The following is a 22,601-nucleotide window of genomic DNA, read 5'->3' as shown; positions in this document are numbered from 1 at the left end:
GTGGATGTAGGTAATCTCACCAAGAAAAATCTGACCCTCTTGGTTCATCATAAGGCACAGGAAATCTTCCTGTGACAATCTTCCTCCATATGTGTAGCCTCTTTTTACTACTCAGAGAAATGTGATTTTGGATTTGTTAATGCAAAGATATCAAACTCTATGTCTCTGAGGAGTAATTCTGCACCCAGCTCTCAGCAATTTATCAGCAGAAGTAAAAAGAAAAAAAAAAACAGTAACTTGCTTGGGAGAGGTAGAATGTGATTTATGAAGAGTTAAAGATTTCCTTCATAAACTTATCAAGCATTATCCATGACATGATTGCGTAAGATATCTAAGATAATATATTCTGTGACTCAGGAGGTCCCTCGCAAACCTATGTTCCTACATCATTGCTGACAGCCTTGGAGAACAGCAATGCAGCAACCAGCTGGGTGATGGCAGGACGAGAATTCCTGAAGGACATGGCTGCTTCAGACACCTACCTCTGTGAGATTTTCACCAACTCCAGTAAAGGAGTCCTGTGATCTTTGCTCAAGAATGATGATGAGGAAGCAATATAAATTATACAGTTTTTTCAAAAAGGAGTGTTCTTCTATCAGCTTGATGGACAGATTTACAATGAGTGGAGTCCTGGTCACCAGTTCTGCCATGGGGTTGCCTATTAGCAGCAGAATCAAACCACTGTCCCAACTCGTGGGCATTGAAGATAAGAATATAAAAACTCCTTCCTCTGTTGTCTGACAGATGCAGCTATCATCACTGAGAAGCACACTTTTTATGAGACCTATTTTTAGGCCTGGCCCACACAGGGAACTTGCATGAGATTAACAAGAATTGGTTGGCCTTAAGGAACATGCATTCATACCAAATCTGTTAAGCTGAGCTGTTTGGTATAATCAATCATAATAAGCAATCCTTTTCAGATTGTACTTTGTAGCAAATCTGGTTTTGGATTTGTGCAGATGTATTCATAACTACCCTGTTTGCACCAGTTTTGTACATATTATCTCACACTGCATTGCATTATACCTACCTAACTGTGTCCACATAGCTATGTGCCTCACAGTGCTATTGAGTCATCTTAAATCAGAGCCAATCTCCCTATGTTTATGCCAACAGGCACCCAGGGTACTCCTTTTCCATATGCAATAATAGTGAAGTCTATTACTCACGGGCAACACATCTATCAGAACTGTGATGTCTCACTATGAACTTTGGATTGTGGCATCTTCAGTTCTGTCTCAAGGAAGAGTCATGGAAATGCACATGATTGCAAGACCCTCTGTAGAAAAAGAAGAGAAGCCCTGTGAGTGGGTCTCACTACTGAGTCCAAACAAGGTATGTTAGCAGTATCTGTAGGCACAGTAAACAGAATAGGGCTGTCAGTGGCCCTACTGTCTACTCATACTACAAAAAAAGGGACTGTAATCTCTTAAATCACCGCCCCCAAGAAAATACAGTGGTGGTAGGAAAAAGGCCTGAAGCACTATGAAAAGCACAAGAAAACCCACTGAAACCCCTTGTTCCCATTTGACCAAGTATTTTCATCAGAAATAGATTAAAGCAGTCAAGAGCCATGTGAACAAGATCCAAGACTCCTTAAGAGCCTTGTGCAGGCAGCTGACCTGAGATGCTTGTAAAGCAGAGCTCCACCAAATATATCATAGACCAACAGCATAAAGGGCTCTGTCCACTGGCTCACAGCCTTACTATTACACTCAGCTTTCAGAAAAAATATATTCCATGAGGTATGCAACTGAACCAAAAAGACCTTTACTTTTTGTAGTTTTCACTGCCATGGGAAGTTGACTGAAGGTCAACAGGACTACTACAGCTGTATCAAGTTTCAAATTTCTCAAGTAAAACCTTAACATTACTGCTTAGCAATGTAATTTTGCCTCTTAGCTGGAATGTGTTTTATTGCTTGTGTTTTACACTGATAATGTGAAAAAAAAAAACAGAGTAAAATATTTTGAGTTGAGGAACCACATTATCTTTAATAACCATTTTGTGTTACTTCAAGTTGAAAGTCAAATTCTCCCACATACAACTATTTATTCAAGCTTGTAAGAATACAAGTTTCTTGTACTACTTTGGCACATTTTTCTTCACAGCCTGAGGTCAAGTTCATACTTGGCCATTGGAAGTCTTCTGCCTACACAGAGACAAAATTAAAAGAAAAAAAAAAGTGGAGAAAATGGTGTCAACTATCGGCTCTTTCAGACAGATGTGAAAGGAAAAAGAAAGTAGTACTTCTGACTCCCTCCAACTGTAGTTTTTCGTTTAGCTTAAATTAGTTTTTTATTTCACACAACTTGAAATCAATCCTAGCCAAAAGCCTTCTTACAGCCTTTTGAGTTTGTGAGAAGTCTGAAACTTTGTCCATAGCTTTACTCCCTCAGTCAAACTTCAGAGGCGGAGGTTGGTAGGTTGTACTTACACCTTGAAGATGGTGGTTCTGGGTCATATGAATTTAGTCGAGGCAAACATTTAAGCTAATTGTTTCTTAGCAGATTTTCCTGTTTAATACTCACTGCTATGTGAAGAGTATGACTCATGAAATTCAAAACACATTTAGCAGAATGCCAGCAAAAGTGCTCACTTGCAACTGGTGTAGGTGGTTATCTAATAACAAATACATGGACAGAGCCTGAGAAATTGAACTTTCTTGCTTCACACAACTACCTGTGCAAGCTACTTAAATAGTGTTTCTGCCAGAAACATCACAACGGTACCCACCAATATTCTCAGAATAGGAGAGCCCCCTCCTCCCATCCTAAAGGAGAATGTGGACTGAGCTACCCTGCAGCCAGTAGGAATGCAGGAGGTGGCTGGGACAGGGACAACACCAAAGGGCAGAAATATAGGAAGCCTGTGGCCATGGGGAAACCATCACACTGTTGAGGCAGCAGCATGACTCATTTTGGATCCAGCTCTTTGCAAGAGAGAGGAATGCAGAGTTTCTGGCAGGCATGGTGCTCTTGATTGCTCCCCAAATAGTCTCCTCTTTTCAGTCTTATTTGTCCCTGCCTTTGCCACTTCCTTCCAGTCACACCCCCTCTGCCTCCTGCCACAGCAACACATCCTTCTGGCATTTATCCACAATGTGGCTCCATTTGATGACTGTTATCGGAAAGGGTGCAACAAGCTTCTCATAAAACAGTTGTTTTAATGTTCTCAGTAAAGGACTAGGTATGCAAGACAAAGTTTACTGCAAAAATCATCAGCTCCTTCATTGTTCAATGAGCGGTATTTTTCCATTTTCGGTAGGGTCCCTTTTATCTTTTTCTTCACTATAGCCTCTCCTTTCCCCTGATAAGTTTATTAAGTTGTTGAAACCAGATGATGATTGCCCAAATATGCCCACAGGCATATTTGACGCTAGACTCTGAAGTGAAATTCAAAAGCCAGATTCACCTGGGTTGAATGACCATGTTCAGATGACTAAGCCTGAAATTTTAATTATAGCCCAGAACAGGTTTTATGAAGTTTCACTCTTCTGGCTGCACCTGCCTCAGAAAGGCTAAGAGAACAGAGATGAGGTTTAATGCAAGTCATTGGACAAAGTAAACAACCTGAATAATTTGTGCCTGCCTTTTAATATTTTTCTAGATAAAAGTGGAAACATTTTTTGTATCTCATGTGTGGAGGGAGGTCTTTTTCAAGCATCATGGACTATGAAAATAGAAGTCAGAAAATCAGAAACATCTGCTGCACTTTGCATTTTTGGTAAAGACATGGCGACTGCAGGTGTAATAAATTACCTCTGACAAATCACCAGTGTACCTCGAGGGGGGCAGGGTGGGAAGAAAAGCCATAGAGACGTTGTAGAGTTTAAGGAGTTTTTATTTTCCACGCTTTCAGTGACAGAGCTGCTTTATAAAATCAAATACTCTGGGGAGCAGTCTCCACCCTCAGCTTTTCCCCTAGAACATCTATTTCCATGAACGTTGCCAGCACAGTGTTACCTGAACACGCTCTTTAATACTTTTAGCGTAACATCTAAAAGGGCATCAAATTGGAGGGGGGGGGAGGGAAAAATGGAGGCAAACTAAACTACCGAGCGCACAGGCAAGCAAACAGTTTGCACAGAGTATTCCCGTGAGGCCTTCCAGGCACGACAGGGATAATCTTCGAGTAACAACGGAGGAGCAAACACCACCGGCCGCCGCCGCTTGGGGAGGGCAACGCGAGCGACGGCTCCGCCCCGGCGCATGCGCAAGCCCGCGGCCTGAGCGCCCAATCACCGATCGAGCCTAGCGAGGCAGAGCGGCGGCCCTCGCGCCGCGCAGGCACGGCGCGGAAGGCCGAGGCATCGATCGGCTGGGCCGCCGTTGAGCGCGCGCGGCGGCGGAGCCGGGGGCGGGCGGCGCTGCTCGGGCCCGAGGGGCGGGGCGGGGCGGGGCGGCGCCGCGCCGACCAAAACAACGACACGCCCCGGCAGCCCTTGCGCCCGCTCCCTGTCGCCGCCACTGCCGCCCCGCGGGCCAGCTCGGAGCGCCAGGCGGGCGCGGAGAACCGCCGCTGCCGCCATGAAGCTTCGCGTCCGCCTACAGAAGCGGACGGCGCCGCTGGAGGTGCAGGGGGCGGAGCCGACGCTGGGGGAGCTGCGCGCGCAGCTGCGCCAGGCCCTGCTGCCCGCCTGGGGGTACAGGTAACCTGCGGAGCGAACCATCGCCGGCGGGTGCGGGGGGAGGGGGAGGGGTGGGACGCGCGCGCGGAGCCGGCGGGGCCGTACCACGCGGCGCGGGGGGGAAGGGCCGCGCCGGCCTCCCCCGGACCGCGGCAGCGGCGCTGGTGCCCCCGTGCGGGCGGCGGGAGCGGAGGGGAAGCGGGTCTAAAATATGCTGCGTAACCGGGGTTGTGAGGGCTCGGCCGGGAGGGGTGTGCGGGGACTGCGGCTTTCTGAGAGACTCTCTGCGTTAGGCTTCATAAAAGGTTTCATGTGCGAAGAACTCATCGCAGTGTTTATAGGAGATTAAAACCCGTTAAATTAATGCAAGAGTTACCTACAGAAGAAGCTCGTTTTCTAGGAGTGAATAAACTGTTCGTATTCACAAATCTGTCATCAGGCATACGTACGTTCGATAGCACTGCACTGCATGCTAGTGTGGGCTGGAGAAATTCAAAGTGACTGTGTGTCCTGCCATGGTGGGTGTATTTTATAATTTATATCCGATAATGGCTTTCATGCTAACCACTTCCATGCCTATTTGATTTTTTTTTTTGATAATTGCTTCCCCTGAAGCATCATTTCTTATTACCCATGTTTATAACTGCCATGCTGGAGGGCAGCTGCTGACCTTTTGAAGCAAGCACTTTATTAATCAGAAAGCAGGATGATTGATCTGCAATAGTACCCTGTTTTTAAGTGATCTGAGTCAGTGGTTTATGTAAGGCTTGTTTTGCTAGGTTTAGTATGTTTTAATTTGGAAGGCACCTGTTTGCTTCCCTTCTTAACTGTTTAATGAGCAGTTACGGTAAATGAAGTTATACTCAGCAAGCAACTTCAGCTATTTAAAACACAGTTGGAGAGAAAAATGAGGGAATCACTTCATAGTATAGCCATTAATTTTTCCTTACTCTTCCTTTAGCGTGTAGCTATTAATGGATTAAAACCCATGGAACAGTACTTTAGCAGTGTGCAATATGTGTTTTTAACTATACATCTGGATAAAGTTACCCAGATGCAGCTAACAGTGTCTCCTTATTTCTTTTCCATTATTTTGTAGTATTGACACACAGTTCTTGATAACCCTGAACAGCAAGGATGCCCTCACAGAAGACCAGAAGACCTTGGCTTCATATGGGATTGTTTCTGGTGATTTGATATGTTTATTACTAGAAGAAGCAGATGCAAAACCTAGCCTACCTCCTCCCTCATCTTCTACTCCTCCCCCACTCCAGAATGGTCATGAACCGTCCACCTTGATCCCCAACAAAAGTCAGGCCAGCAGACCAAAAGAAGAAAGGCAGAATGGGGTACCTGACAACCAGAAAGTTCAGGCAGATGTTCAGAAGAGTGATGACATGGTAAGTCTGTGAGAATTGACCTTTACAGCACAGGGCAAGAAAGTAGGTATCTCACTCTGTCAGTTGCTGTACTTCATAGTATACCTTTTCATAGTATTTGGTTCTTAATGTTTTCCTGAAGTGTAGCTGATTGTTTGGGTGGAAATTTCTCTCTCTCTCTTTTTTTTTTTTTTTTTTTTTTGGGGGGGGGGCTATCCCATGGAAGTTAATTTCGGGGTTCTGAGATGTTAATGAGAAAAGATAGGTTTCACAGATGGTTGACTATACCAGCCTCATAAACGTGAGGGTGCATTGTGCCATTGACTATGGATGTGGGGGAGAAGTAGCTACAGCTCCTTTAGCTTCCATCTCCTTTTCCTGCCCCTTCCTTCAGGTGAATCTGGCCATGATTTTAATAAGCTAGTGTTTTTTTGTGGCTTTAAGTAGTTTTCTGGGAAAATGTAACAATACAATAAATTATATAATAAATGATGTGATTTTTAGGAGAAGAAAGGAAGCCATAATAAAGTCACTGTCATCCTCAAGTCTCAGTAAATACACTCTTTTGATGATTATTTTTCACTCTTTTGATGATTTATTTTTCAGCTATTTAAGTCTGTTCTGTTTATAAAGAGTTTGAGTTATCATTTTACTACTTGCCATGTGTGTTGACTCAGCTTAAACAAGTGGTGATACCACAGTGAGTAGATTATTCCCGTATGTATTGAGGGAATTCTCCTGAAGTTTTAATATACTGTTATCACTTTTTGTTCAAGAAGTATGTGCAATAAAAAGATAGGCCGTTTTATGAAGGGCTTGCATTAGGAATATCTGAAAAAGACAAAGGCTCTGTATATAGTTCCTATTTGCACCTGGGGTGCTAGGACATAGAGGTGAAATGAGTCTGTGAAAATTGCATGGGAAATCTGTAGCATAGACGTGGTGTTCCTGAAGACTGGAGTGGGTAGAGAAATAATTGTGGTGTAAATAGAGAAACAGCTTTCTGATTGAACATTTGTTTTTGTTACCCTTTAAGGCAAGATCCAGCCTAGAATTTGCTTCTGATTTAGTCCCAGAGGATGTTGATTTGGAGGAAAGTACAGGTTCCTATCCCTCTGAGCCAATGCTGTGCAGTGAAGCTGCTGATGGTGAAATACCGCATTCCCTGGAAATGCTCTACCTTTCTGCTGAATGTTCTAGTGCCACTGATGCCTTGATTGTTCTAATACATCTTCTCATGATGGAAACAGGCTATGTACCTCAGGTAAGTGCACAATCAAACAGGAAAGTCTTTGGTCAGTAGGAGAAAGCTTTAGTATCACAAGAACATATGGTGCAAAACATATCTGAAGCTCTACTTCTGGCTGTGTGTACGTCAGTCAGCAGCAGGGGCTGCTGAAGTATCAGCTTCTATAATTTGCCTGACCAGTATGACTTAAGGCTAAAGACTAGAGCAGCGTTTAGGTATAGGAGAAGAGGCCTATCTCCATATTTCTTTGTCTTCATCATCTCTGGGACCCAGCTGATAACTTCCCAATTCTATCTGCTGTTGAGACTGTATAGATGTTGCTTAGGTTCAGCTCTAGGATCAGGGAGCATGTGCATTCAGTGCTTCTGTGTACTAGTAAACTAACTGTGTAAGTGTACTTGTACCTGTCCCCTTTAAGAAAACATGCTCTCCCTTGTCTTTTCTTCATCCTGCTATTTTTTTTAATTGTTTTATATATTAAAAAGGAGTTTCACAGCAATATTTTGTATTAACATCTGTTCCTTAAGTTGAAGGAGGGTGTTATTCTTGTGCATACAGATCCATAATAACAACTTACCTCATTCTTCAACATCAATATCTTCTCAGTGGTATCCAGCTGAAATGGTTAACAAGGCATAGGTCTGCCAAAATATTATCATCTAACTCATATTAACTTCAGCTGAGTTCAGTTAGGCCTGGTTCCACTAACCTATATAGGTATCAAACTCGCACACAAGCATATACTGCATTATCCATATGCAGTGTATGAATTCATCTTTACCCTTTAGATTTTCAGACCTATGTTAAGTGTTTGCTAGAAGATGACTGAACATACTGAAAACAACTTGCTGTCAGTGAAAGTAGTTTAAATTCTCATGTTTTTCCTTGCAGTGAGGCTGACTAAGAACATGTATGGGGTCAGTTTAGCTGTCCTGTTGACCAACACCAATTTAATAAATGTGAACTTAATTGCATTCCCATGGTCGGAAATATTTGTGATGAACATATTTACTGCTGGGAACGAAGTTTTTGTTTATGTTAATCAGCAGCTTTGGAAGTAGGGATGAAGATTGTTGTGAAGATTAGTGAGGAAACAAAGGGAGGCTAATTGTACTTGCAAGTATGTTTTATCCCGATAAGGGATTCCAAATGGGGATTCTCATACTGAAATTAAAAGGAAAAAATGTGAGTCCACTCAGATTTCCAAATGGTTTTGAAACTATGATCCTTCAAACCCTGTTCATAAAAGATGCAATGATACATTTTTCATGCAGCAAGTTCATTCAGGAGTTACCAAAGTTGCTAGAATGAATGACAGAATGGCATACAGCTTTCAAAGAAATGGCCTTGAGTCTGTCTACTGAATAACCTTCCCTGTTGGAAACTGGGACAGAACACAAATTTCTCAATTTCTCCTTAGATTTGCTGTAAGGCATGAGGGAAAATATGTAATATAATTGCATGATTATATACTATCATAATACCAGTCAAATTAAATTAAAATTTAAACTGTAAGTGTAATTTTGGCGTTCCTGAACTTCCAATTCTCTTTTTGCTCTCAGTCTTGGTACATTGCTTAGGTATGGAAGTGTTATCTCTGTTTACTTTTAGGGGACAGAAGCCAAGGCAGTGTCTATGCCAGAGAAATGGAGAGGGAATGGTGTTTATAAACTACAGTACACACATCCCCTTTGTGAAGAAGGTACTGCTGGTCTGACCTGTGTGCCTTTGGGAGATCTTGTTGCCATTAATGGTAAGCTAGTCATGTTTTCAGCCTGGATACACATTGCTGAATTTCACCATTCTTTAGGAAGTGAAACTGAAATCAGTGTTTAGAACTGCACCTTGATTATCCACGTTACTGAGGTAAAAAAGATGCCACTACATTACACTGAATATTCTTGGCATTCCTTTGTCTCTGTATTAATCTTTTTTCTCTTGGAAAAAGTACAGAGTGATGCTTGGGGGGATTCAGCTGGCCTTTGCATTGTAGTATTGTAAAAATCTTTTCTTGTTTCATAAGAAATTTGATATACATCGCCAAATATTAAAGTAGGTATATTTGCTCCAGCAACAGTATTTTGTCTTGTTTAATGTTCTTTGCAATATTTATAAAAAAAAAACTTTGAGAATTTGTGTTCTTTAGTTTTAATGTATAATCTTCCTTGTCTTTCCTGAAGCACATGAACAGTATCTCTAATTATGGTCTCAAAAACTGTATTTAGTTAAAACATTTAAATCCAGAAAGTTTAGGGAAGTCTAATTTTTTTTGAAGCAACTTCACTTTTTTTTTTTTTTTTTTTTTTCTTATTTACCGTTTGCCCAATTCCTCATTTTTACAGAACCAGTATTAAATTGGGACTTGATTCTCGTGTCAGGATACCTTTTTATTAAAGTTTTGTAGATCTGTTTGTAAAACTTAAAACCAACTGTGCCCATTTGTGTAAGCACATGTATTTTCTCAGAACATGTGCACAATTTGCTCTCTAAAATTAGGATGAAATGCTTTAACCAAGTCAGGTTAAGGTTAAATTTCAGACAATGTTATAGTTACCCTGCATATAGCATTCATACAGTAAGATTGTTCAGTCTTTCAGTGTATTTTCAAGTATTGGAGTTAATGTTTCTTTCGTGACTTGATTGTAATCAGTGGTTCTCTGTTTTAGCTGCATTAAATATTATTATATTAATAATAATAAATAATAATAAATAATGTTAAATATTCTCTCTTTTAGCTGCATTAAATCTCTTTACATGTGATAGAACTGTTGAAGGCAACACTAGGTTTTTGTCAGCAAAATATCTATTTCTTCTCTGCTGTTTTAAATACTTTTTTTTTTTTTTGAAAAATTTTACTTGTCCAACTGCTTTATATAATTGGATATTTTTTCCTTGATGGGGGGGGGGGAGGATGGATAATGATGAAAGAAAATAAAATGCCCTGAGGATAAGGCAGTAGTGAAGTGGTCTATGTTACCTATCAATATGGATTTTAATTTTTAAATGTCTTTTTCTTATATTTGCAGGAACTCTAAAAATCAACAAAGAGATTAAAGGTGTGAAGAGAATACAGCTATTGCCAGCATCTTTTGTTTGCTTTCAGGAACCAGGTATGATTGAGCTATAAAGTTCATAAGAGTAGACTGAAAAGTAAGGGAGTGGCACAATGAGGAGGGATATGCTTCCTCAAAACCACACACAAACACACACACACACACACACACACACACACACACAGACACACGAAAGTGGTTACCATTTAGGTGAGACATAACTTTGTGGTAAAAGGAATTCAGAATGTAGCCATAAACTCACATTTAGCTGTTAAAACAGTTTGAATTTCCTGGATTAGCTGAGTAAGGGAAGAACCTTGCAAAGTCTGAGTCATCTTTTGGCTCGTATGCATGTTATTTATGAGCTCCTAAATGTATGTGTTAATCTCTGAGGCAGCAGTGCGGGATTATTCTCCCCTTTTGCATGGACTTAGGCTGATAGTACCTACAGTCCTGTTATGGCACTGTAATAGTTACATTATTTTCACTGGAAAAAATGTGCTGACCACATAACTCTCTCCAGAATGCCAAAATGAGAGAATAACTAAGGCAGGGGGAGGAGAAAAAGGCGGATGGATATGGATTCTTTGTGAGCATAGACCTGACTTAGTTCTTTGTTCTCCGAAATATGTGTGAATTGATTTGTTGCCAGTTGATGCTGACTTGGTTTCCTACACTATGTCCCAGATACTGATGTGCCTGGCTAGTGAAAAGGCTGTAGAATAACTGAGCACTGAAATGTATCCAGAATAAGAGTAGAACCTTCTGACTCCTGCTGCTTCAGTGAGCAGAATGGAAAAAATTCCAGTTGCAAAAATTAGTATTTCAGGAGTTTACAACATAGATGCTTGTTACACATGGGCTTTGAAATCTGATAAAAAACATTCTGATAGCATGAGAGCCAGTTTGTTTCTGAACAAATCAAATATTTTTCTTAATGGTGCTTTTTATGGCCAATGGAAAACCAAGACTACTGCTGACCATGGAACTGGTTTGTGGCTTCTTGCTGAATTACTGTTCCATGATTGTGATTCTATAGCTTCAGACCTGGTCCAATCAAGAGAGCTACTAAGGAATTTTAAGCCCAAATAGAAAACAGAGATTTCCTACTGCCTCTTTCTCCCACCTGCCACCTTTGCAGAACTCATGCAAATTAGAGTTCCACTTCTAAGAAAAAAAAACCAATCTCTCTGCTCTTGAATAATTTTTCATACTAACCTCCTGGAATTAAGCTTTTTGTCTCTCTGTCTTGATAGAAAAGGTTGCAGGTGTTTATAAAGACCTTCAGAAGTTATCTCGTCTCTTTAAAGACCAACTGGTATACTCTCTTCTGGCTGCTACCCGACAAGGTAAGAGAAAATATTTAAATTTTGAGCTGGCAGTTCTTTTCTGAGGATGGAAAGAGTTTTCTATGCAAAGTCTCAAGGGAAAAGAGTTTGAAACAGCTGTTCAGTGCTGGGTACATAAAGAGTAAGACTGAGATAATTCATACATTCTAAAGAAATTCGATTAATTTTCTTATTTCAAAAGTTTTACTATAATGATTATTTCCAGTTTTCAGTTTTGATTGCTCAAGATGAAAAGCTCTCTCTAGTCTCGCTTAATAGCCTGAGGTGATACGGCTGTTTTCCACACCTGATACTGAGTAAAATCATAGCACAGTAATTTTATGGCAGCAGTTCTGTAGTTTTGATCCATTTCTGTCAATGTAGAAAAATTGGTGTATTTTAAAAAATATAGAAAAAATGCATATTTTGGAGTGTAACCTCTGGAATTATGTTCTTTGTCACTGAGGGCTTGGAAAGGATGATGGAAAGCAGCCCGAACTGGTGCTTGTGAATCATAGAATCAGTAAGGTTGGAAGGGACCTCTGGAGATCATCTAGTCCAACCACCCTGCTCAGCAGGGTCACCAAGAGCACGTTGGACAGGATTGCATCCAGGCAGGCCTTGAATATCTCCAGAGAAGGAGACTCCACAACCTCTCTGGGCAACCTGTTCCAGTGCTCCATCACTCTCACAGGAAAGAAGTTCTTCCTCATATTCAGGCGGAACTTCCTGTGGTTCAGTTTTTGCCCATTGCCTCTTGTGCTGTTGCTTGGCACCACTGAAGAGGGTCCAGCCCCATCTTCTTGACACCCTCCCTTCAGGTATTTATAGACATTGGTATGGTCCCCTCTCAGTCTTCTCCAGGCTAAACAGGCCCAGCTCTTGCAGCCTTTCCTCATAGGGGAGATACTCTAGTGCTCTAATCATCTTCATAGCCTTATGTTGGACTCTCTCCAGTAGCTCCATGTCTCTCTTGTACTGGGGAGTCCAGAAATGGACACAGTACTCGAGATGTGGCCTCACCAGGGCTGAGTAAAGGAGCAAGATCACCTCCCTTGACCTGCTGGCAACACTCTTCCTAATGCAAACCAGGATACCATTGGCTGCCTTGACTCCAAGGGCGCATTGCTGGCTCATGCTCAACTTGTTGTTCACCAAAACTCCCAGGTCCTTCTCTGCAGAGCTGCTTTCCAGCAGGCCAACCCTTAGCCTGTACTGGTGCATGGGGTTATTTTTCCCTAGGTGCAGGGCTCTGCACTTGCCCTTGTTGAACTTCATGAGGTTCCTCTCTACCCAGCTTTCCAGCCTGTCCAGGTCTCTCTGAATGGCAGCACAGCCCTCAGGTGTATTAGCCACTCCTGCCAGTTTGCATCATCAGCAAACTTGCTGAGGAGGCACTCTGTCCCCTCATCCAGGTCATTGATGAAGAAGTTGAGCAAGACTGGACCCAGTACTGACCCCTGGGGGACGCCACTAGCTACAGGTCTCCAACTAGACTCTGCACCACTGATGACAACCTTCTGAGCTCTGCCTTTCAGCCAGCTCTCAATCCACCTCACTGTCCACTCATCATCTAACCTACCCTTCCTGAGCTTGCCTAGGAGCATGTTATGGGAGACAGTGTCAAAAGCCTTGCTGAAGTCAAGCAGACAACATCCTCTGCTCTCCCCTCATCTACCCAGCCAGTCATTTCATCATAGAAGTCTATCAGATTGGTTAAGCAGGATTTCCCCATTGTGAATCCATGCTGACTACTCCTGATCACATTCTATTCCTCCATATGCCTGGAAATGACATCCAGGATGAGTTGTTCCATCACCTTTCCAGGGATGGAGGAGAGGCTGACCGGCCTATAGTTCCTTGGGTTCTCCTTCTTGCCCTTCTTGAAGACTGGAGTGACACTGGCTTTCTTCCAGCCCTCAGGCACCTCTCCGGTTCTCCATGATTTTTCAAAGATGATGGAGAGTGGCCTGGCAACAACATCTGCCAGCTCCCTCAGTAGCCATGGGTGCATCCCATCCGGGCCCATGGATTTGTGGATGTCTAGCCTGCCCAGAAGGTCTCTAATCCTTTCCTCCTCAACCAAGGGAAGGTCTTCTCTTCTCCAGACTTTCTCCCTCACGTCCAGGCTCTGGGATTCATGGAGGCTGCCCTTAGCAGTGAAGACTGAAGCAAAGAAGGCATTCAGTAATTCTGCCTTCTCCGTATCCCTTGTCACCAGGGCTCCTGCCCCGTTTAGCAACGGGCCCACATTTTCCCTAGTCCTCCTCTTGCTACTGATGTATTTGAAGAAGCCCATTCTATTGTCCTAAACATCCCTTGTGAGACTCAATTCCAAAGGAAGTCCAGCTGTTCCCACATAGATATTGCTGTAAAAGATTTTGGCTTTCTATGTTGAAGACAATTTAGTTGGATTCCCTCTAGACTTCCTTGTAAAGAAGTTTTATGTCAAATGTATGCTTTGTATCTAATGTGTTTTTTGTGAATTGGAGCAATCTTTTTTTCTTTATCTCTTCCAGCCTTTGTTCCGTAGTGTATGGAACGTAGAGTTTTAGGGTGCTCCTTGTACTTACAAGGACCAGTAGTATTCATTATGAAGTGCCACTTGGCCTATTTCATGCACTTCACAAATACTGAGGGCTGCAAGAGATCTATTTTATAAGAAGTTTCCACACAGCACTTTTAAGTGGTGCAACTGGAACAGCAAAGGGAAATGTTTTTAGGGGAAGACTGTAATATCCTTTGCTTCTTCTAGGGCTTCTGGGGATAGAGTAAACTCTGCACCATTATAGGAAATGCTTCTGTTTCTTCTACTTTGTAGCTCTGAACTTGCCAGACGTGTTTGGGTTAGTGGTCCTTCCTCTTGAGCTGAAGCTTCGGATTTTCAGACTTCTGGATGTTCGTTCAGTCATCTCTCTTTCTGCTGTTTGCCGTGACCTTTACACAGCTTCAAATGACCAACTTCTGTGGAGGTTTATATATCTGCGAGATTTTCGAGGTAATGTTGAGACACATGTTTTCTCTAATTACATCCCTATGTTAACAGAGGGATTAGGTCTGACACATTTTGGTAAGAGGTATCTCATGCAACTACTTCTATTTTTTTGAACACTGAAAGTAAATACAGTCATTTGTAATACTGACCCATAATGCAAGTGGATGCTCTCTTTTTGCCATGGAATCTACTGAGCCATTACGGATGGGCCACAGAGATCTGCCCATAATGTGATGTAGACTCTCCTTGTCTTCAACTGTTTCTCTAGCTACCTGGGCATGCTGACTATTGCAGATGTTAGAGAATGGAGGGAAGAGGTATTCTTGCAAGAATCCCTCACAAGAGTTTGAAGAACTAAGGTGATTAGGAAAGTGCTGTCAGAAGCTGTTGGGGTCAGTTTTTCTGGGATTTAGCTACTTACTGATTAAGTCTTGGAGGTGGTACTTTGTGTAGAACAGGATGTACGAGTAAATTATCTACTGAATGGTCCTGATGGTCCTGGAGTGCTTTCTTTTTTTTAAAGTTGCAGTGTCTCTAGTATCTCTACAAGAAATGTATTGCTCAAAAGCAATACTTTTTTTTAATTATTATTTTCTAATTCTTCTCTAAATGCCCAAAATAACTGTGGGCATCTTTGCCATGAATGTTACCAAAAAGTAAGAAATTACTCTTTTTAATTTTTGCTTCTCTTTGTAGATCCTATTGCAAGGCCTCGTGACACAGACTGGAAAGAAGTAGGTAGCTACTTGATATCATCTCTCTGAGATAGTCTTCATGTGCTAATTTGAGGATATAGCTTAAGCTTTGGGAGGTGATGACTTAGAGAACATCATACTTAATTTAAAATTTAACCCAGTGTATACAGTAACGTTGGTCAGAGTAGGAAAAAATAGCATCAAAATCTCACAGGGCATGCTTAAATCATGGAGAGGGGTCTTCTAGAGACGCATTTGGAAGACAGTGGAACTGTTCTGGGCTTTAAGACTGGTGAGGAGTGCTTTTCTGACAAGTTCTGAAGAACTGAACACAAGTGCTGAAGTTGGAACACAGAACACTTCTAGAGCTTTAAAATACCTTTGTTTCTGCCTGCAGCTGTACAAGAAAAAATTGAAACAGAAGAAGGACGCCTTAAGATGGAGGCATACGATGTTTCTGCCCCCTACACCTCATCCGATCCCCTTTCATCCCAACCCATTCTATCCTAATCCCTTTCCTCCCAACCCCTTTCCATCAAATCCAATTTATCCTCCAATGATCATTGGTGGAGAATATGATGAGAGACCAACACTTCCATATGCTGGAGACCCAATTAACTCTCTCATTCCTGGCCCAGGGGAAGCACCAGGCCAATTTCCTCCATTCAGACCACATTTTGACCCAATTAGCTCCTTGCCTGGAGCAAACCCTACACTTCCAGGACGAGCTGGTCCCAGTGACAGGTTTCCACCCAGACCCAGCCGGGGCCGCCCCATGGACATTCGCCGTGCGTTCATTTGACTGCTGTTTTCTTCCTAAGTGAGTTTTCTGGTTTCTGAGCTTGCTTTCTAACTGCAGGAGATTGCAAAATGCAGGCACTAACATCTGCCTTCTCTTCAGATTGTGGCAAGAATGTGTGTGCATGGTTATGTCTCACCCACAAAGGCTGGATTTGTTTATGCTCTAGTGGTACTGCACCATCTAGGACTAAGGTCTGTTTGGTAAAGAGCTGTGACTTAGAACAGTTTGTGCTGTTTTTTTCCCTTCTCTCTAATCATCTGTGAAGTGCTACTTAGAGACCAGAAGGCTACTGGCCTAACACTTGCTGCATCAGATAAAGAGCACTTTAAATACAAATCTTTTATTCGTCTGTCTTATTTCAAGAATTTTATTAACTGGCTAGTGCAAATGACTTTGTTTCAACTCTACCTGGCTAACAGTCTTAACAAAAAAACTTATGTTCTACATAGAATATGATTCTACCACTGTTACATCGGTAGATATGAGTTCATAACATTTTTTCAAAGATGACACTTTCTTTTCCCTTTTATTTTTTACTAGGTAAAAAGCATTTTTGTTGATACTTAATACACAAAGAATACAAGGAAGGGATATTCTTTACAATGGAAATATTAGAGCACGAACCAGTTCATTTTACAAACAACTGAGTAAACTCATGCTACAGTGCAACTCAAAAATCTGAACAGAAGCAATATTACAAAGAACCAGCAGCAAAACGTTTGTGTTTCTCCTTGTTTGGACAGATTGACTTTGGAAAGAAGGAGTTGTAATACATAGCTGCATTTTCTGTGTATGAACTAAAGCTAGTGCAAAAATAAATCTTTCTGCCTAGCTTGCTTAATGCAGTAAATAGGCTGAAGTGGTTGAAGTGGAAGCAGGGTTACAGCAGGGAAAGCAGAATGGGTTCTTCACAGCAGTAAATTGCATTTAATTCCATTACTGCAGTATCAAAATATATTGCCAGAGAGAAACATGTCTTAGCATGTTATCAGCACCTTGCAAATGTTTTCTTAGTAGCTAATGGACAACTAACAAGACCATTGTTAAATGTTCTAATGAGATCTGCAGTCCAATGCTGAAACTGAATTAAAGGAAAACTGGAATGATTAAATTTTTGCTAGAGCTTTTCATTTCTTTCTTTCTTTTTTTTTTTTTCCCTAACATGGATTGATCTCAGTATTTCTGAAAAAGTAAGTGATACTGATGATGACTGTTGTGACAGCTGATGCTTGTTTATTTCGTTAAATCCTTTTGGAATTCAAATAGTGGAAATAGAATGACATTTCCTATTAAATATGAGCTGTTTTGTCAATAATACTTACCAGATAATATTTCAGTGATTCTCGTCAGCTGTCTGGTAGTCGTGAAGTTTTACCATTAACTCCAGTGAGGTCAATCATAACATTTTATCTTGCTGTCAAAAGCTGTATTTCTTTCCTCCTTTCTTACATCCCAGCAATGGATACCACTGCAAATCCTGTCATTATTAATTGCCCAAGAATATGTATCTATAGAGTTTGAAGATACTGATTCCCCTTTGGTACCAAGACTAGCCTTATTTTTTAACATTTACCTGTACTGGTTAAATTGCCTTATTCCAATACAATTTTCACTTAAGTGAAATGTATAGTCAAGCCTATTAGCTAACAATGGTTCTTTATATTCCACTGACTATAAAAAGGAGGAGGGATATCTGGGCTGCATTGGTGTTGTACCTTTCTGCCCTTGTCATGAGTGCTTTAGAAATGTACCTATAATATTCATAAAGGCACACAGCTTTAATTAGTACAAGAATTTGCTTGTAGATTATTCTCTTCACTTTTTCAGGTTATTTCTGGGATCAGTGATGTCTCTGTGTGTGTGAGAGACATTAGTCTCAGGTGACGTTGGTACCAGTGTTACCTCATGTTGCTAGTGCCTTGATGACATTCACATTGCCTACTCTGCTGACATGCTGTGCACTGCTCTGGAGTTGGACCCTTTCTGCCTTGAAGGCAACTGGGTCATTCTCCCCCAGGCTAATGCCACAGATTACATTTACACTGGATTTTGTCAGATGGATGCTTGTTTATCAAGAAATGAACTGAGCTTGACATGAACACCCTACTGAGTTACCTGAAGGTATTTCTTCTCTTTTATTCATTGTTCCCGTGTGTTCTGGTGAAGGCACTGTGAGCCAAAGATGAAAGAATCTGACTTATCCTCAACTGCCCAGTTCTCTGTAAACAGTTTTGTTAATAATTCATAAACAAGATATGAAATACAATGTGGACATCTCATGGACGAGGTACAGAATTAGAAGGCAAAACAGGAAATGTTTACAAATTAGTTATTTACTTTGATAATTTGCCAGTTCCTAAAGCAGATTATGTGTCATTGTCATTTGTGACTTCTCCAGAAGAAGAAACCACAAAAAATGAAATGCCTAAAAATAGTACAACTACAATCATCAGAGCAGGATTGCTCTTCTCAGTCTTAACCTTATACAAGACATTTAACTGCATGGGAACAGAAGTGATAACTACCTCTCAAAATACCACACCTAGACATTTTAAGAAAGTCAAGACTAAGTCTGTATCTAAATAGCGAAATGGAGATTTTTTTTTCTAGGTGGATATGAGTAAGTGTCTTAGCTGCATCCCAACTCTTTGGGCCAGATCCTAATACACATGCCCATTCATGTTTCCTGGTCTCCAGGTGAAGAAAATTTAATTTTGCAGGGCAAAAGAGAAACCAAGCATGCTCTGACCAGAAGCTCAGTTTTGAGAGCAGCGAGACAAAGATCCCCAGGGCATGCTGTGGAGCGTGTCTGCCCTGTGTTTTAAATGTAATTTCTATTCACCAAATTCTCTGTCCTCTTACTGACAGCCACCTAACTCCACATGAAATATTTTGGTACTTAAACTTAAGTAGACCCATAAGATATTTTTCATAAAATGGAGACTACACCTTTTGTATTTCCACTCTCTTTTGCTTCATTAGATTGCAGGGATTTAGAAGGAGAAACTGCATCAAAGACAATAACCCAAGCAGCTGATGTTGTGTTTGTGAATCTGCTGCTAGCTGTAACATCTGATGGGTGGAGACCATAGGTGTAGACTGAAGTTCAGTGTACTGTTGAAACATCTTTTCATCAACATCAAAACTTTAGGAAGCTTCATTATTTTGACTTAGAAATTCAGTTTAGTGTGTTCATTAAAGCACTTTTGTGGATAGAACTGAAAATGCTTTTCAGGAGCTATAGGAGTAACCAACCTAAGTTGATAGTGGATTTTGCTTTTACTTATTTTTGCAAGCTGGAGCAAGCAGGAAGGGAGATGCCATTCTCTTTGCTTACCCCTTGAAAGATGGCAGCTCTCCTGTTGCAGTGGTCAGTTGGAGGAGAGCCCTGCTGTGTTCATCTGCAGCATCAGCAAGTGATCCAACCTATGGTTTCAGTGTTTAACTGGGGTTGCTTTAAAGAGCTATGACATGCTAGTCATTATTTATTTTTTTTTTTCATGGATTCCGTTGGGAAGAGAGATGTAAGTTTTGGGGGTTGGAGCAATTGAGGATTCTGGTAATCAACTTTTATTTTTGTCTGTGCATCCCTGGTGTATCCTGCAAACATTTAGCAGAGATGGGGATAAGCCATGCTGAGGGAAGTGTTAGAGAAGGAAATCCTCTCCCACCAGGGTTGTATTTCCTCCTCTCCGTATAGTGGAGCCTGTTAATCTGCTATTGTTCTTGCCAGTGAGATAGTGTTTGCTCAAGGCCATTTGTCACTCTTTTATTGCTCCTGGAGACTGCAGAACAGCAGGGTCTGTTTTCTTTCTCCTGTAATGACATGCATTATGACACTACATTGTAAACTGCTTAGCAAATCTGGAAGGACAACTTAGACTTTAAAAAAAAAAAAGAAAAAAAAAAAGATAAATCATCAGGGAATAAGGTGGTTCTTTAATACTGAACTTAAGATATAAATCATTGATCCAGATGAGTACCTTGAGAGCCTTCCAGCCTGGAAAAGCTATGCAAATTGCTTGCCTGAAAGTGCACAGGTCACAAAAGCCATTATGTGTGTAAAGGCCTGTTGAGGGTAGGTTATACTACATCCAGACTGGATCTAGATGTTCATTACAAGGGCTGTGCAGAAAGGAATTGTTTGTTTGGCTTCATTCCCACCATGATCTGTGAATCGTAAGATCCAAGATGGCAAATGCTGCTGTTGCTGCTTTCAGGATCTCCCTGTTTAAGTGACAGCAAAGATCTGCGTCATTGTCTGGAAAAATTTTTAATTACTTCCATTGGTATTCCTAAGTGTAACTCATGGGGAGTTGCAAAGGGAGATGCAAAGTCAAAAGTCTTGCCTTGAAGCTGCATGCAAAGTTTGTGACCAAGCTATGTGACAAAACCTGAAAAAAATTTGAGGCTTGCCTGCCTCCCCATAGAGACCTGCCTCATGTCTGTCAGACGGTGGTATGGGAATTGGTGTTTGCATTACGTATATTATAAACACAGCTACCACAGTTCAAGGGGTAGATTCTCTTGGCTAATAGAAATAGCCATAGCTATATTAATTTACACCGTTTTTTAAATTCCAAATGTAGCTTGTGTCATTCCTGTTTTTGCCATGACCCAGTCCACATTTGTGCTCAAATGCTACTTCATTCTGTATTAGAGGCTTGGAGGGCAAGTACACCAGGCAAAGAAATACTGTTTTCCTTCCATCTCTCACTTCTCCAGAAGAATAATCCCTGTGGTTGGTTGGTGAGGGAGGATATTTAATACTGATCATTACCTGTTTGGGTCAATCGTGCATGACCTCCCATTCTAAACTACATACACCCGCATGTTTATATGGATATGTTGCCTTCCCATTGCCTGGAGTCACTGGATCTACCCTGACTCATCTTATTTCTAAATGCTAGTTTTCCGGTTCTGTCACGGGTCTGTCACCTTGTGTTCATTTTGCACTCACTCCAGTGAAGTCAGTGGGAGTTCAAGGAGGGAGACAGGATTTCACTCCCATCTCTCTATCCATTTTGCATTATGGAACACTCAGCACACGAGTATGTGCACTTCATCAGCTCTGCTATTAATGTGCTTGTTCCTGGGGGACACATTTACCAGATGTGACCGAGTCACCAAAGTACTTGGAGTTTAGTTGTGTTTTATCTGGAATTTGTGTGAACTGTGGATGTGAACTCTGTGGTGTTTCTGGGGGCAGGGGAAGAGGTTGTTTTTTTTGTGTGGAAGGCCCATTTCTCAGGTTATTTTTGAGCTAAGGCTCCAGGGTTAGAACATGACATTTTTCTCTCAGAACTCAAGAATCACATGCAGGGAACATAAATGCAAGGCATGAAACAGAGACATTTTAACTGCTATGAGCAGAGAGAACTGGAGCAGACCTGCAGTCCATCTGGGTGCTCTACTGTGGTCTATGGCATTTACTGATGCCTGGTACCATATTTTCCTTGAATGAAAGTGACTTTTTATCAAGTTGGTATCATGAAGTTCCACAATTCACACTCTTCCTAAGCTCAGGCATGCTCATTTTATCAGTCAATGAATACTTACTCTTATCGCTATCTTTGCAATCTGTTTCTAAAATCAGCCTATGTTCTTTTTAGCTCAGCTTCAGCAAGGGTTCTGTAATTGCAAGTTAACAATTGTATTGACTATATACAAATAAAATCTAGTTTGCGCTGTCATAACTGTGTTGACTCCACAGGGGTTAGCAGGAGTAAAATTTGCTTTACAACTCAGTTATTCGAGCAGATGTGATTCTGAGTATTCACACAGAACAATGAAATAGTGCCACTTTTATACAGTCACTTTTCAGATTGTTATTAGATTTTTTTCCTTTGTAATTAAAACAACGATAGGTTTCTAAATTCCTTTTACCCAGGTATTCATTGAAATCTTTGTGTGAGTTGCTAGATACCATTGAGTATATTCCAGGATGACATCAGGTTAGGTTGATACGAAGAGTGAGAGCTGACATAAGCACAGATCTGACTACAAGGCTGTTAGTCAGAAAACAGGCTAGCAAATGATTTCCTCAGATTGCGGATGGTCTCAGCTTTTGCTTCATCTTCATTGGCATTTCCCCGCTGAGATGATTCAGATATGCTGAAGGTGTTTGTCAGGGACTGTGATTTGCTGAAACAGAAAAGGGAGTTGACAGTTAGATTCAGGAGAAGAAGGTGATAGTTCAAAGCTGGTTACTGATGCCTTGTGTTCCATCACGCTGACAGATTCAAGGATAAAAGGAGAGGTAAGCAAGGGGAAGCTCCATATGCAAAGACAACTAAGAATTTTTAGGGTGCTAGTGGCTCCAGTAGTCATAGTTCAGGCTGGTAAGGGGTTTATTTTAAGGGGTTTAAACTTTAAAAACATACAATTGCCATTTGGTGCTACTGTTTTGACAAACAGTTAAGGCATTTCACTACTAACACAGAAGTAAAGACACACTGAAAGCCACC

The 22,601-nt window shown here is 41.3% G+C and overlaps 2 protein-coding genes across 6 annotated transcripts in view; one reads left to right on the top strand and one right to left on the bottom strand.

Annotated features, from left to right (window-relative positions):
• Positions 1 to 4,421: 4,421 nt before the first annotated feature.
• Positions 4,422 to 17,245, top strand: FBXO7 (F-box protein 7). Of its 4 annotated transcripts, none has more exons than XM_062589000.1 (10): positions 4,422 to 4,654; positions 5,733 to 6,033; positions 7,049 to 7,276; positions 8,873 to 9,014; positions 10,288 to 10,371; positions 11,571 to 11,663; positions 14,464 to 14,640; positions 15,334 to 15,371; positions 15,730 to 16,152; positions 16,675 to 17,245. In XM_062589000.1, the coding sequence occupies exons 1-9, from the start codon at positions 4,533 to 4,535 to the stop codon at positions 16,132 to 16,134; spliced, it is 1,590 nt and encodes a 529-aa protein (XP_062444984.1). In that variant the 5' UTR covers positions 4,422 to 4,532; the 3' UTR covers positions 16,135 to 16,152; positions 16,675 to 17,245. The 4 variants fall into 4 exon arrangements, with proteins under 4 accessions (XP_062444984.1, XP_062444972.1, XP_062444994.1 ...); XM_062589010.1 differs by having other exon boundaries at positions 4,562 to 4,654; positions 5,733 to 5,821; positions 5,908 to 6,033; positions 15,730 to 17,245; XM_062589019.1 differs by lacking the exon at positions 4,422 to 4,654 and adding an exon at positions 4,961 to 5,151 and having other exon boundaries at positions 5,733 to 5,821; positions 5,908 to 6,033; positions 15,730 to 17,245.
• Positions 17,246 to 22,089: 4,844 nt separating this feature from the next.
• Positions 22,090 to 22,601, bottom strand: part of SYN3 (synapsin III) — a 183,536-nt gene continuing 183,024 nt past the window's right edge. For both annotated transcript variants that reach the window (XM_062588974.1, XM_062588965.1), the window contains one exon: positions 22,090 to 22,278. In XM_062588974.1, the coding sequence (XP_062444958.1) occupies positions 22,146 to 22,278 (133 nt within the window). In that variant the 3' untranslated portion in view covers positions 22,090 to 22,145. The remainder of the gene's footprint in view (positions 22,279 to 22,601) is intronic.

This window comes from Rhea pennata, chromosome 1 (genome assembly GCF_028389875.1).
Source record: "Rhea pennata isolate bPtePen1 chromosome 1, bPtePen1.pri, whole genome shotgun sequence".
NCBI classification, from domain to species: Eukaryota; Metazoa; Chordata; class Aves; order Rheiformes; family Rheidae; genus Rhea; species Rhea pennata.
The sequence above is the reverse complement of the archived record's forward strand: the minus strand, read 5'-3'. Positions and strand labels throughout refer to the sequence as shown.